Here is a 14,453-nt window from a genome sequence, read left to right on the forward strand (position 1 = left end):
AACTTTACATCTCAGCACGTTAAATTGTGCTTTCTTCCAATGGAAACATGAGCCGGGATTACAGGCGGCCGACGTGTGCTTCCATCTGTCCTTTTTGGAACCACCCTGACTTGAAGAAGAGCCAAGAAGCTCAGCGTATATTCAAAGGTTTGTAATAAATGTCCTGTAGTTCTTGGAGGGGTGGGGGGAGGGGGTGTTGGGGTAGAGGCAAAAACATCCTTAGAAAGCTTTTGAAGACCTCTTTTTGTGGCCCATTTGCTTACCCTGAGATTAAATCTTGCGTTACTTTCCTAATACAAATAATTGAAATCCAAAAACACTGCGGACTTAACTGTCTATTTTGCTTCGTCCTCATGGCGAGACCACTCCTTTCCCCATATTTCAATAAAGGGAAAATAACGTGTTTTGGTTTTTAGTGCGAATTCATTGTTGCATTCTGTGTGTATCAAGGAATCAAGACCACCCTCCTTCCATTTCAATAATGGATCTGAAATGGCGCGTTTTGATTTTAGCGTGAATTCCTCGTTGAGTTTTGTATTTCGCCCAAGACAGAACTTAAAACGGATTTCACGAGTCCAACACTCTGTCGGATCGTCATCAAAGGTCTACCAGGGGTGTTGATCTGGGGCGATGGGTTATTGTGGGAGCAGGTCTTACACCGTGGTGACAGGGAAAGGTTCCAGTGGAGTCATTCCCCGTATTGGCGTTGATTTTCAAAATTCATTTACAGACGGTTAAAATATTCATTAGGTCGATACATTATAAAGCTACGAGATCAACTATCCGAAGAAGCAAAGACTTAGAAAAACATTTGACTATAAAAAATTGCGATAAAACATTTCGTAAAAACATTATAAAAGGGTTAAAAAACACGACGTTTCGATGTACATTACATCATTATCAAGTGAAATTAAAAATGCAAGATTGCGGCTATAAATACAAAAATGGACAATAGATATTAATTAAAATAGTAGCATTGAAGAATGCTACCGGTTAAACAAAAAGTTTCGCACGTATAGAGTCCGTTTGAGTGTTCAAGCAAGGCTTAAGTTTCTTGATGTACAGCATTTCAAATACCAAACAATCAAATTTGCTCTGACACTTTCTCAAGATGTTAAAATGGCCCTGATTCAATAGGTGTTTGCTCCCGTGAGCTTCAAGAAAATGTTTGCCAATTGCCGAGTTCTTGTGCTCAGCAACGCGTTGAAAAAGGTGTCTGGCTGTATAGCCGACATAATCTGCATCGCACAGATCACATGAGAAATAGTAAACAACGCATTGCTGATTCACAATCGACGGCTTAACTTCCCTAGGCTTAAGATCATGTTCTAATTTCCTACTAACAAAAACTGGCTGCAATATGGGGCCAATCTTATTACTTAGGTCGTTAAATTGCCTGCGAACCAACTATCAACAGCAAAATGTATAAATATATAAAAATCTAAATCCTAAACAATGATAGTAAAACGTAAAGAAAACTTGACCTGCTTTCCATGAATGCGGTGTCTCGTCTTATCTAAAATTGGGATTACAGGTAGTTGCTTAGTAGTTGCGAACCAAGGAGTCTTTCAAATTGGTGTTGCGGCGAAACGACCGAGGACACCTAAGTGCATGTTTGAAAATGTCCTTGGCACCGAGATCAGCTTGAAGTAGCTAGATTGAAATTGCTGGTTAGTATTTTCTTGAGTCGGCCGTTGATCGGATTGGAGGTTAAAATTAAGGCTATGCGCTAGGATGTAAAGCTACAAGGCTATCATTTTAGGTATTACTGTGTACAGCGACTTAATGTCCATTGTGAATACAAGAAGATCAGAACTAGGGTAACGACGCAAAGACTGGACAATGGCGAGTATGTGGTTGGTGTCCTTTACATTGCTGGGTAAACCTTACGCACCACAGGGCAAGTGATCTTGTCTAGGAAAGTTGCCAAGAGTTCGCTAGTTATCCTCTCCTTAAATTTCATTTGTTCGTTCGTTTTTGGCAAGTTAATAGGGCAAACCGCAAATGAAAATGTATTATTAACGACACGACACATCTATACTTTGCAAAAATAGTTCAAATTGCTTTTTACTTCATTTTTAAATCCATCTAATCACAATATATGGCTCTGATTCACTCTTATCTAAATTTCTACACAATGCATCGTGAAACCACGGCCCTAACGGTGAGTTTCTAACTTGATATCGTAATTTCAGCTCGCTACATAAAGTAGCACTTACAGCCCAGACTATAGCCTGACTGCCTGAATATAGGTACAGGTGCCTGGTTGAAAAAGAGTACGAAATATTTTTAAGCTCTGTCAAAAACTATTTAATGTTATGAATACTTTATGAATACAGTAACTGTCGTAAGACTTACACCAACTGCATCACAACTGACCAATCAACAATGATGCAAGTAACTATAAGCCAATCTGAATTCATTCAATGCAAAAATGTGCAACCGGTGCCAAGCGCGGGAAAACGTGCGAAGTATAAATCGAGGGTTGTTCTCTTTTTATTGGTTTGATCGCTTTAAATACCACGGGCACAAATCCAATGGCGCCTTTGGTTTATCTGTGAACTTCGGCCACAATAACAAGCAAAATAATCGCAGAACCACTAAAAAACTTTCAATTGGACAGCCAATCGACAACCGTTCTGTATAAGTATACTCAAAATACCATCATTTGCGTTAATAAATCAACATTTTCTACTTCAGTTCCTTTTAAGGAATACTTAGTGTCTACAGGTAAAGAATTTATAAACGCTTGTTTCTTACAAACAGCCGTGTATTATAAAGTACGCGGGCCGCTTTAGCAGCCTCACTGTACGGTAGTCACTAATTTCTTAAAGAATCGAACAATGTTTATCCTAATAAATATACTTCCTTGAAAAACCTGTACATGTAACTACAGCTTTAAATTCTACGACGATCGCGATTTTCTTAATCAAAAACTGAAAACTGCTGGATTGAATTGATAGCATCTTCTTATGCGCACGTTTCTATGCTAATACTACCAGTATTATTTCTAATGGGTAACATGTTCGAAAAAATCATGGAAAATCATTCATTATACTTCTTTCAGGGACATTGATTCTGACTATGTACTAAAAAAAGCTTCAATCATATTTTACTTTTCATAGCCATCCACAACGCACATTCGTTCATCAACTGGTCCATTTTAGCTGACGGCGTTTACACTTGACCAAATAAAAATACCCCTTTTGAGACAAACGGTAGTTACAAGTTGTAGAATTTAACTTTTCTATTTTAACCCTATTTAAATTTTTATCGTTTTATTTTCAGGTTCCTTTGTCGTATATATATTTAGGTGTTTCTTTGCCTGCGTGGAAACAGCAGATTAGGCTTGGATGAGAGGGGGAAGATAAATCGTGGAAATTGGGGGCTGGAAGTTCCTCTCACTTTGTGTTTCCAATTTTACCTTCAACATCCTACAATTATTTATTCCCTTGAAAATTACTCAAAATTACTGTAGGCATCAAAAGAGTCCAGATATTCTCCGAGGGCGAAGTAGATAAACTCGTATTGATCCTAAAAGAGAAAGAAATGGGTTTAGTTACAATTTATTACTTTAAGTATGCAGTTACACATAACAGAATTCTCACTGTAATATTGGAGATCCACACCTTTCCCTAAATTATCTTCTTTTGACTTTCGAGAAACGTCAATAAATGGGCCTCCGATCGATAAGTGAAAAGATTGGCTGAAATGTTCTATTAACCGGCATAAACTTAAAAATCTCAATGTAGCTTCTTACGATTTTGGACCTAGGGACTTGATTGACGATTCCAATCCATTTTAACTAAGGCGTCAGGTATTGAAATTGAGTCAGGAGATATCCCTTCTGCGCCGACATTCAAAACTCTATACTGACTCTGTTAAAGCAGACGTACTTACCTTGGTTTGCACCATGGCAGGTCTCTGAGCTCTCAACTGCTTGACGGTTTGGAAAACATCCACCACAGCCTCACTCTTCAAACGGTCAATCAGCACACTAAGAGCACAGAACACGCCTGTGCGACCAACACCAGCACTGTTTAAAAGAACCATGAAAATGTTACATGCTTTAAACATATTCGTGACAGTTCGTGGTATTTTTGGAAGTATTCGGATTATCTTTGGTAATGTTCGAAAAAGATCGGACTGAAAACATTCATCTTTGTAACTCCAAGAATGTTCTTCATCAATCTTCGAGAAACGTGCTTGGGTTTCGTAGACATCGTTTAGCGGTGCCCCTAGATGACATCAGCTGACCTTGAGCCTAAAACTCTGAAGAAGTGCTTCGAAGGTTTTCATCAATCTACCGCGGGGCCCAGTTGTTGAAAGCCCGATAAAGCTAATCCTGGGTTAACGTGAATTTTGATCCCAGTTTAACTGCTAACCAATAAAGATTCTTCAAAAAGAGTTTCGTCCCTTACAAAAAGTTAGTTTTGACTTAGACTTTTCCTTGCCATTAGCTTCAAATTAGCCTTAAAAAAACATTTGGTTGAACGAGATAAAAACTTCGCTTGACTTTTAAATCATGGATTAACGTTAATGAAATTGTAATTAAGCTGTTGTAATTTTTAGATTAGCTAAATAATATAACTATTTATATGAACCACCAGGTGTGAAGCGTTAGAAAATTCGATATTATTGGTTGGTCGCTACTTCTTGGGATTACAACAATTGCGACCAGAAACAGCTGTAACTCTTGAGTAGCCGCTGTTATCAAAGAACTTCACTTCTCAAACTCATTAATAATTCAAAAGCCAAAGACAAAGGAAATCATGCACTGTGACGTGTTTGGAAATCTGATGAAAAACTCCTTGTTTTTGCATCCTTAATTTCTCCTTCAAAATCAGTTTGTTTGAGAAGTTATATCAAACACTCGTCACAGTGTTTCATGACAATATCAAAAACCTCGAAGTTCGTCGAAAATACTCCGCTACGCGTCGTATTTTCAACTCTCTTCTCGGTGTTTGATATGTGATGAAACACTGTGTCTCGTGTTTGATATATTACTTGAAGAATTTTATTGCAAAAGTGTCGGCAATAAATCACTTGTACATACCTGCAGTGCACGATGACTGTGGTATTTCCTGACTGTTGTTGCCACCTTTGTACCTGACCAATGAGATCAATCAATCCGGTACCAGATTCCGGGGATCCGACATCAGGCCATCCAGTGTACTGATACTGGCGAACAACTCGAGAGGCACTCTCCTAATGTAATAAACAACATTCACGTCTTTAAATAATTTTCTGTTACGATACGGTCGAAAAACCAGTTAATAAATTTGGAATTAGCAATGGATCCACAGAATGGCACTTTCTCAGTCACTCTTTTCAGATGGAATTGGAATTATTAGAAATTTTTTGCCGAGAAAAGAAAACTACTGATGAGGAACGATTTTGAGAAACATTTCAACAAGAAAATTAACGATAATAAAATAACATGACGTTTCGACGACTTCATATCGTCATTGTCAAATGAGTAAAAATGGAAATAACGGAAACGCATATTTATAAGTATTGAAAGTGAGAAAATAAATTAGCATGAAAGCATTCAGGTAAAGAGTTTCGCGCGAATGGAGTTCAGTTTCGGTCTTTTGCTCTTGATCCACAGCATTTCGTAGACCAAACATTCAAATTTGTCACGGCATTTCTTTATGACCTTAAAGTTCTTAATTAAGTTGTTATATGTTAAACCATGCGCGTCCCTGAGGACAGAATGTTTATGCTCCTCAACGCGTTGATGTAGGTGGCGGCAAGTGTACCCAATATAATTTGTATCACACAAATCACATGTGAATTCGTATACTACACTTTGCTGATTGATCAGGGGAGGCTTTTCTTCTGTGACTCTCAGATGATCAGCGATCTTTTTGCTCGTGAACACCGGCTGTAGTTCTTGATTAATTTTAGTTCCGAGGTCGCCAAGTTGCCTGCGAACCACGTCCGCCGATTTCTGATCTTTAAATGGCAACGTAATCCGAACAGGGCGGTCAGAAGGTGTTTGAACTGGGTCTATAGGATGCTGGAGGCGATTGATAGCTGAGTCGATGAGTTTTTCGGGATATTTTAATTTCAAAAATATCCCTTTTAAGGTCTTGCATTCCTGCCAAAGGAAGTCTTGTGTAGACGATAAGCGTTTTGCGCGGTCTAGCATTGTTCTTAGAAGTGACCGTTTATACCGGCTGTCAACATGGCTTTGGTAATGTAGGAGGAGCCCTTTATTTGTTTGCTTTCTGTAAACACAGGTTTCAAGGCTGCCGTCGGTTTTGATGATTTCCAAGCCAATGAATGGTAATCGATCGTTGGTTGCTACTTCCATCGTAAATTGAATGGAGGGATGGGCTTCGTTAAGACATGTAAGCAAATCGGTGGCATCGGAGAGGTCGCGTACCAGAGCCAGCGTGTCGTCCACGTATCTCTTGTAGAAGCTCGGAAGCTTGTTCTGACTTGCTAGTTTCTCTTCAACTGAACACATGAACGCGTTTGCCATAAGTGGACCTAATGGTGATCCCATCGCGACCCCATCGACCTGTTCGTACAAGTTTCCATTGAATTGAAATAGTTGGTTTTTTGTGGCAACACTTAGCAGCTCGATCAGGTCGTCTTTGCTGATGTTCATGTTGTAGGTCTTGTTGAACCAATTATCTTTGAAGGCTTTATCGGCTAGAATATGGATGGTTTCGTCCAGAGGAACATTTGTGAAGAGAGCGGTGACATCATAGGAGACAAGAAAAACATTTCCGTCGAGTTTGAGGTGTTTGATTTCTTCGGCAAAATTGAAAACATCAGAGATTGTATACTCGTTAGTCGACAAAGGTTTCAGCTTTTCATCTAGCCATTTCGCGAGCGCATAGTTGTACGTTCCAGTTGCTGAGAGGATCGGCCGCATTGCGAGTGCCGCAAGAAATGCCGTGACAAATTTGAATGTTTGGTCTACGAAATGCTGTGGATCAAGAACAAAAGACCGAAACTGAACACGCAAGCGGATTCCATTCGCGCGAAACTCTTTACCTGAATGCTTTCATGCTAATTTATTTTCTCACTTTCAATACCTATAAATATGCGTTTCCGTTATTTCCATTTTTACTCATTTGACAATGACGATATGAAGTCGTCGAAACGTCATGTTATTTTATTATCGTTAATTTTCTTGTTGAAAAGAAAACTAGCCCTCAAATACGGCTTAGCACAATTACGGGGGAAGGAGTGGGCGGGACTTAGAGAGGCGGACTGGTATACAGAAAGATTTTGTCAGTGTTGTGATCTGACTAATGACCTAAAACATTTAATGAGCTTGAAATAGATCGAAAAAGGAAAGTACACAAAATAATAGGCACGAATTTCCACAAAACCAGAAACTCGACTTGTCAGCGGGTGAGAATTTTTGTAAACTCGGCTAGTAAGAAAAGTAACACACCTTTGTATTTGTGAGGCTTATCTCTCTCATGGTGTAGTCATCATAAACCATCTCGTTCGTCATCTCCACCACCAGCTTACCGATATTCACGGGCTGTTTTCCAGGCCAGTATCGTTGCACTTTAACCTTAATGTATACAAGAAAAGGGAAGATTAACACCATATCTTCTACACTTGTAAATCTCTAATCACATTAGCTCGTGAAAGACTTCATTTCAAGAAATTACTTTTTAATATATGATTAAACATGCACTTGTCTCATTCCAGTATCCGCTAAGGCTGAATTGTCCTACCTTGCCGCTTTCCGTTTCTTTAGACAACATAACAATTGTGGAAGATTCGTGCTCCCAAATCATGCGCCAGAAATCAGGAATAGTATCCGGTGTAGGAGCCTGAGTGGCAATGAATGCCCTTCTCATCATGTAGCCGTCGACGAAGTTAGCATTGATGTAATCAGACCCCTCTATGCCAGTGATTACGCTCAACTTCACCCGCGAGTCATCAATCGCTAACACGTTTGCGTAACGATTCTTGGTCTTGTTAAACGGCATGTTGGCGGCCTGGAATTTAGACTGTGCAACTGCGCCTCCTTGTGCTAAACGGCTGAACTCCTCTTCCATCTCTGACTGACCTAATCAAATAATGCAGACGAAACACCTCAACGCCATGTGGCTTATTCTCGTTACTGCACGCCACCTGTATATTTTCTGTAGTGCTAGTATGAGGAATTGCGAACTCCCCTTCCTCTAGCTTCTTGAGGTCAAGCAGATAAATGCATTATCAGTAAGATAGGGTTTCCTTTGTCTTTCGCCATAAGAATAGCTTTGACTCCACTGGAGCATCTATCATGACATGTATTGCACTTAAAACACAAAATAAATTTTCGGACTAACGAATTAGCATGTTTTTGCGCCAACTTTTCTTCAGAAAAAAAAAACTTATTTATTTGAGGATGTGTTTAAAAGTCGATCCATGGTTATCACCCAACCTGATTCAGAGCAATGTAGGGTTAATAACTCATATATTTTTTTTAACAAAATTGTTAAAAACAACTAATTGTTAGGGGCCAAAATTTAAGACAATGAACCGTTTCAGGTCCAAATTAAAAAATAAATAAATAAATAGTAGACCATCAGCGTCTCCCGCTGTGGACTGAAACCTTTTTGTTCGGTCAAGGTTTGAATTCTGAACGCTTAGTTAATGCAATAAAGAGACAGCCATACCTGTGGTTTGATTGACTCTCTTGAGGCTCTTAATGTGAACTCTAAGGTCATTCGCTTGTACTTCAGTATATCCGGAATGAATAGCCTCCTGTAGCACTTCATGAATAAAAACATACTGTTCCTCCACCTGCACCATGAAGTTTCTGTCACACCGTAATGACATCACATATTCGAACACGTCCACAGTTTTCTCTGCCGCTATACGCTGTAGCATGGCGTCAACAACAATAAAAGTACCGGTTCTTCCAACACCAGCACTGCAATGAACAACCTAAAAACGAAAAATTGGAGCCAAGGTTTTTAAGGGAAAACTACTCCATATTCAAATCGGGGAAATTTACTGCAAGTCAAGTTGCTTCAGGATAGGGAGAGAATGCACGGAGGTTCCAGAGGGAGTGGAGATTTTTTGGATTTCAGGATACTCACCATAGGACCCGCATCAGGGGGATTTGCACCGGAAGCTTTTCTAACAAACGTAAGGACAGAGGTGGGACATGAAGGAACACCGTGATCCGGCCATATTGTGTAATGGTACTGATTCACTATTCGCTGTTCCGCTCTGCTGTCGGATTTCTTCACACAGAACTTGCGGATGGTGAAATCACTCAGCTCTACTGTCTCTGTCAGTGTTACTTGAAGGTCACCATGAGCTTCGCCACCGTCTGACGGCCAGTATTGGAAGCATTTGATACGACCTCGTTCTTCCAAGTTTGTTACCTGCGAGGAGATAGATCACACTGATCAACGCGAATCTCTACCTCAGTGATCCTGTTATAAATGTATGTTCATTACTCTGCAAGATAAGCTGTAGCTATTATGATTTTTTTTTTGTCCAACTTAGTTCAGCGTAACTTATTCAATGTTCTATTCAATTGCGCGGAGAAAAGAAAAAAAGGCTGGATGTTGAATTCAGTTTACTTCCATTTGTCTGAGATTCAATAACTAAATCTGAACAAAGTTACCGGCATAAAACTTAAACAAGTTCTTAAACCAGAACCTAATTCAAACTATGGACGCAGTAAAGCATATACAAACCTCTTTATTACGGACACCAAGGGGACAGGAATAAGTGTCCGTATTATAGAGGTGTCCGTTTTAGAGAAGTAGGCTTTATATGGATTTCAATCTCTCGGGGACCAAGTGAACTGTCCGTTATAGAGAGGTGTCCGTATTATAGAGGTTCCACTGTACATATACAAGCAGTCAGGAGAGAGTAAAGAGAACCATCAACTATAAATTCAACAAATTTTGGTGATCAAATTCTTGTTTGTTCGTACAGTACAAAAAGAAAGTCATGTTACAGAAAGGAAAGATTTTGCACCTTAATTGTGGGGAAAACCGTAAAATGCTGTGGTCGATTATACGTTACAAGGCTCTACTTTATGTCAACGAAGCAGAAAAGCTATTCGCTGCACAGCTTCCGCGGCGCAGCAAAAATTACTGGAACTATAGGGATTGATCTACTCACCATAACAATAGTTCTTGTATTTTGCTCCCATACCATCCTCCAGAAATCATCTGCAGTCTCTGGGAGGGGTCCTTGAGCAGCAATGTAGGCCTTCTTTTTGTTATAACCATCAAGGTAGTTAGCATTAATATAATCCGAGCCTGGGACGTTTGCTACTGGATTAAGCTTCACTCGGCTATGGTCGTAAGCTACAACGTTGTTGTAACGGTTCTTGAGTTTGTTTTCCTCTGCTAGAGTAGCGTTCCAAGTGAAGTTGCCCGCAGGACAAAGAGCCCCGTACTCTTGAGAGAACAACAGGTCACCATTGGCGTTGAGGCGACGCACGTGACCTTCGAATTCTTCCACAGGAATCGTCCCTACAGGTCTGTAGTCGGGGTTGTCTGTATAAAACAAGAAAAAAAAAATCATTTACTTTCCGATTCAGTCAAAATAGAGGGTTTAAGAGAGAGTCCCGCTTAACAATCTACGACCATCCACGTACCGTCGCACTGATACGAACCTTCAATTGGAATTACTAGCCTCCCACGCAGTCGTTTTTAAGGGACTCGAATTACCTCCTCCTGGGGAGGAGGTAATTCGAGTCCCCTAAAAACGACTGCGTGGGAGGCTAGTCTCGCATGGACTGGTCCAAATACAGAGCGTGCATCTTATTACTGGCACTGATCAAGACATCGCGAGTGGTAGATGGTTATAGTTCCCACGTTTAGTACGGACTTCCGTCCTTGCTTACGGATCATCCCTTGTAACTGACGATCTGTACGTTTCACGTTGTCCTATGTTTGAAACGCAATATATACAAAATGTACATCGGTGAAGCGGGAACGCTTTGGCAAACGTCCCTGAAGCGTTACCGGTTTTACCGTCACAGAGCACTTTAAGTCTATAGGACACAATGCGGATGACACACAGGTTAGAAGTGAGTCTTGCAGCCCAAACAAAGAACGACTCAAACGACATTTGCCCTGTATACTGCTAGGAGTCAGTAAAATGTCACAAGCGCACCAGGTTGTAAAAACGAACTAATTTACAGAAACCGAGCATAAATTAACCATCTTTCTATCAATTCACCCCGGAGTGTTTAATGCCAGAGGATCGTCCAGAAACGTTAAGGGAGGATATAATCGTATACTGAATACCTGCATGCTATGGTAAGAGACGGTACGTGGGAAATATTAGTTTCGCTAACATGTGAAACTGTTAGCGACAAACAGTCTCGTGAACTATTTCCATAACGTGAGTTTGTCAAATTCGTATTTTCTGAAACTAAAACGCAGTGTCTAACTCAAATTTAAGCAAGTGCGTTATGTTTCTGTAGGTTTGCCAAAGCAAAGCAAAGCAAAGCAAAGCCAAGTGTTTGATCACTTATTGCTGGGATTCCCGTGTAAGTTCCCCCCCCCCCCCCTCCCCCCGCCACATTAACACCAACATTCAACTTCGTCCCCAGGATCTCACCTCTTCCCATTAGCTTAAGCAACGACGACGGCAACGGCAACGAAAACGTCACTTGAAAATATAACTTCACGTTACTTCTATTACTTCGCGATTATTCCAATTGATCAGTTCACCTTCTACAACGTGGCCGAAGTATCCGGGAACTAAATTGATCGGAACAGCGTTCTAGTAAGGAAGGAAAATGAAAAATTCACCGTCGTGTGCTCACGTTCTCCACAAAAGCTTGAATTTGGTCATTTCACGTGGTTGTTTTGCTGATGACGGCAAAGAAATGTACAAAAACATATAACGCACGTGCAGAGCGATTGTTTTTGCTCATCAGAAACCTATTGTTTTGTGGCGTTCTTGTTGCCTTTGCCGTCGTCGTTGCTCTAGTTTCCTATTCCCTGGAGGGGACGGCAAGACGAGGTTGAACCAAAATTATGAGGAATGTCCAAGGGCCAACTTACCAAATGCTGTTACGCTAGAATGTGGCTTCGGAACCATAGGAAAATCGTCATCTGGGTTCCTGGCGTGTCGACGACGATAAAACCAAATACCGGCTATAACAACCGCTACTATCAGTATCGGCACCAGGATTGCCGCCACAATTGTTCCAGGGCCCTGACTGCCTGGTTCTGGTACCGAAGAAGCTGTACTCCGGGCTTTACCTAGAGGAAGAAGGGAAAAAAGGGCTTCATTCACATTAACAATACTTAGTTTTATAGAATAGAAACGAAAACTGTTTAAGACAATGGTTTTCAATCTCAAACGCTATTTTAAACGTTTGGCTTGGGACCGTGGCGCAATAAAAGGTGCGTTTTAGGGAAAGTATAGATCATATTCATTACTGTATCTCAGAATATATAAACTTACTTGGTGTTGACGGAGTTGGAGCAGTTGTAGCTAAAAAAAAAAACAGGAAACAGCATTATCAATAAGGGAATGAAAGATATTTAAAAGATGACTCATATTACATAGATTTAAGAAGAAACTCACTTTCATTGGCAAGTACCGAAGAAGCTGTACCACGGGCTGTACCTAGAGGAAGAACGGAAAAGAGAGCTTCCTTCACATTAACAATACTTAGCTTTATGCAGATAGAAAAGAAACCTGTTTAAGACAATGCTTTTCAAGCTCAAACGCTGTTAAACGTTTGCTTGGGGCCATGGCGCAATAAAAGGTGCGTTTCAGTATAAATCTTATTCATTACTGTATCTAAGAAAATATAAACTTACTAGATGTCGACGGAGTTGGAGCAGTTGTAACTAAACAAAAAAAAAAGGAACAACATTATCAATAAGGGAATGAAAGATATTTAAAAGATGACTCATATTAGTTGGATTAAAGTAGAAACTCACTTCCATTTGCAAGTACCGAAGAAGTAGTACCACGGGCTGTACTCAGAGGAACAAGGGGAAAAAGGGCTTCCTTCACATTTACAATACTTAGCTCTATGGTGATAGAAATGAAACCTGTTTAAGACAATGCTTTTCAAGCTCCAAAACTATTTCGAAAGTTTGGCTTCGGACCATGGTGCAATAAAAGGTGCGTTTCAGAGGAAGTATAGATCATATTCATTACTGTATCTGAGAAAATATAAACTTACTTGATTTCGACGGAGTTAGAGCAGTTGTAGCTTCAAAAAAAAACGGAACAAGATTATCAATAAGGGAATGGGAGATATTTAAAAGATGACTCATATTACTTAGATTTAAGTAGAAACTCACTTTCATTAGCAAGTACTGAAGAGCCTGTAGCAGGGGCTGTACCCAGAGTGAGAAGGGAAGAAAGGAAGAAAGGGCTTCCTTCACATTAACAATACTTAGTTTTATGGAGATAGAAAACAAACTTGTTTCAGACAATGCTTTTCAAGCTCAAACGCTCTTTTTAACGTTTGCCTTGGGGCAATGGTGGAGTAAAAGGTGCGTTTCAGAGGAAATATAGATCTCATTCATTACTGTATCTCAGAATATATAAACGTACTTGGTGTCGACGGAGTTGGAGCAGTTGTAGCTAAAACAAAAAAGGAACAACATCAATAAGGGAAGGAAAGATATTTAAAAGATGACTCATATTTGTTACATTTAAGTAGAAACTCACTTTCATTAGCAAGTACCGAAGAAGCTGTACTCCGGGCTGTACCCAGAGGAAGAAAGGAATAAAGGGCTTTCTTCACATTAACAATACTTAGCTTTATGGAGATAGAAAAGAAACCGGTTTAAGACAATGCTTTTCAAGCTCAAACGTTATTTTAAACATTTGGCTTGAGACCATGGTGCAATAAAAAAAGGTGCGTTTCAGAGGAAATATAGATCTTATTCATTACTGGCTGGGTATATATAAACTTACTTGATGTCGACGGAGTTGGAGCAGTTGTAGCTAAGAAAAAGAAACAACATTATCAATAAGGGAATGAAAGATATTTAAAAGATGACTCATATTAGTTAGATTTAAGTAGAAACTCACTTTCATTAGCAAGTACCGGAGATGCTGTACCCCGAGCTGTACCTAGAGGGAGAAGGGAAAAAAGGGCTTCATTCACATTAAAAATACAAGCATTATCGAGATAGAAAAGAAACCTGTTTAAGACAATGCTTTTCAAGCTCAAACGCTATTTTAAACGTTTGGCGTGGGACCATGGTGCAATAAAAGGTGCGTTTCAGAGGAAATACAGTCGAAGCTCTCGCAAGCGACCACCTCGGGAATTGGAAAAAGTGGTGGTAACTAGAGCTGGTAGCTTACGAGAATGGACTCTCATAAGCGACCAAAAGCTGAAAGAATAGAAGCTGGTCACTTACCAGATCTAAAGCGTTTAGCATAAAGCTTTCTACCTCGTTCTCAGGGTAACACTCTTGATCCATTCGTAAACCGTCTTGAATTTTAGATTCGAGATCTTTTTCTACGAACATTAT

At 39.9% G+C, this 14,453-nt stretch overlaps 2 protein-coding genes across 2 annotated transcripts in view; both read right to left on the reverse strand.

Moving 5' to 3' along the window:
• Window positions 1-791: 791 nt before the first annotated feature.
• Window positions 792-6,889, reverse strand: LOC146463669 (uncharacterized). The gene is made up of 2 exons (XM_085084089.1): window positions 5,810-6,889; window positions 792-1,281 (listed from the first exon to the last, which is right to left on the reverse strand). Exons 1-2 carry the CDS (start codon window positions 6,887-6,889, stop codon window positions 994-996), a joined length of 1,368 nt encoding a protein of 455 aa, XP_084940215.1. The 3' UTR covers window positions 792-993.
• Window positions 6,890-8,613: 1,724 nt separating this feature from the next.
• LOC146463670 (uncharacterized) overlaps window positions 8,614-14,453 on the reverse strand; it is a 28,884-nt gene continuing 23,044 nt past the window's right edge. Inside the window, exons 42-54 of the mRNA XM_085084396.1 lie at window positions 14,008-14,049; window positions 13,888-13,920; window positions 13,642-13,680; window positions 13,521-13,554; window positions 13,269-13,306; window positions 13,148-13,177; window positions 12,777-12,806; window positions 12,538-12,579; window positions 12,415-12,444; window positions 12,009-12,209; window positions 10,081-10,487; window positions 9,066-9,356; window positions 8,614-8,910 (exon numbers count right to left, since the gene is read on the reverse strand). Of these exons, the coding sequence (XP_084940522.1) occupies window positions 8,614-8,910; window positions 9,066-9,356; window positions 10,081-10,487; window positions 12,009-12,209; window positions 12,415-12,444; window positions 12,538-12,579; window positions 12,777-12,806; window positions 13,148-13,177; window positions 13,269-13,306; window positions 13,521-13,554; window positions 13,642-13,680; window positions 13,888-13,920; window positions 14,008-14,049 (1,514 nt within the window). The remainder of the gene's footprint in view (window positions 8,911-9,065; window positions 9,357-10,080; window positions 10,488-12,008; window positions 12,210-12,414; window positions 12,445-12,537; window positions 12,580-12,776; window positions 12,807-13,147; window positions 13,178-13,268; window positions 13,307-13,520; window positions 13,555-13,641; window positions 13,681-13,887; window positions 13,921-14,007; window positions 14,050-14,453) is intronic.

Source organism: Pavona decussata, unplaced genomic scaffold, assembly GCF_977016875.1.
Source record: "Pavona decussata unplaced genomic scaffold, jaPavDecu1.1 SCAFFOLD_175, whole genome shotgun sequence".
In the NCBI taxonomy this organism is placed as follows: Eukaryota; Metazoa; Cnidaria; class Anthozoa; order Scleractinia; family Agariciidae; genus Pavona; species Pavona decussata.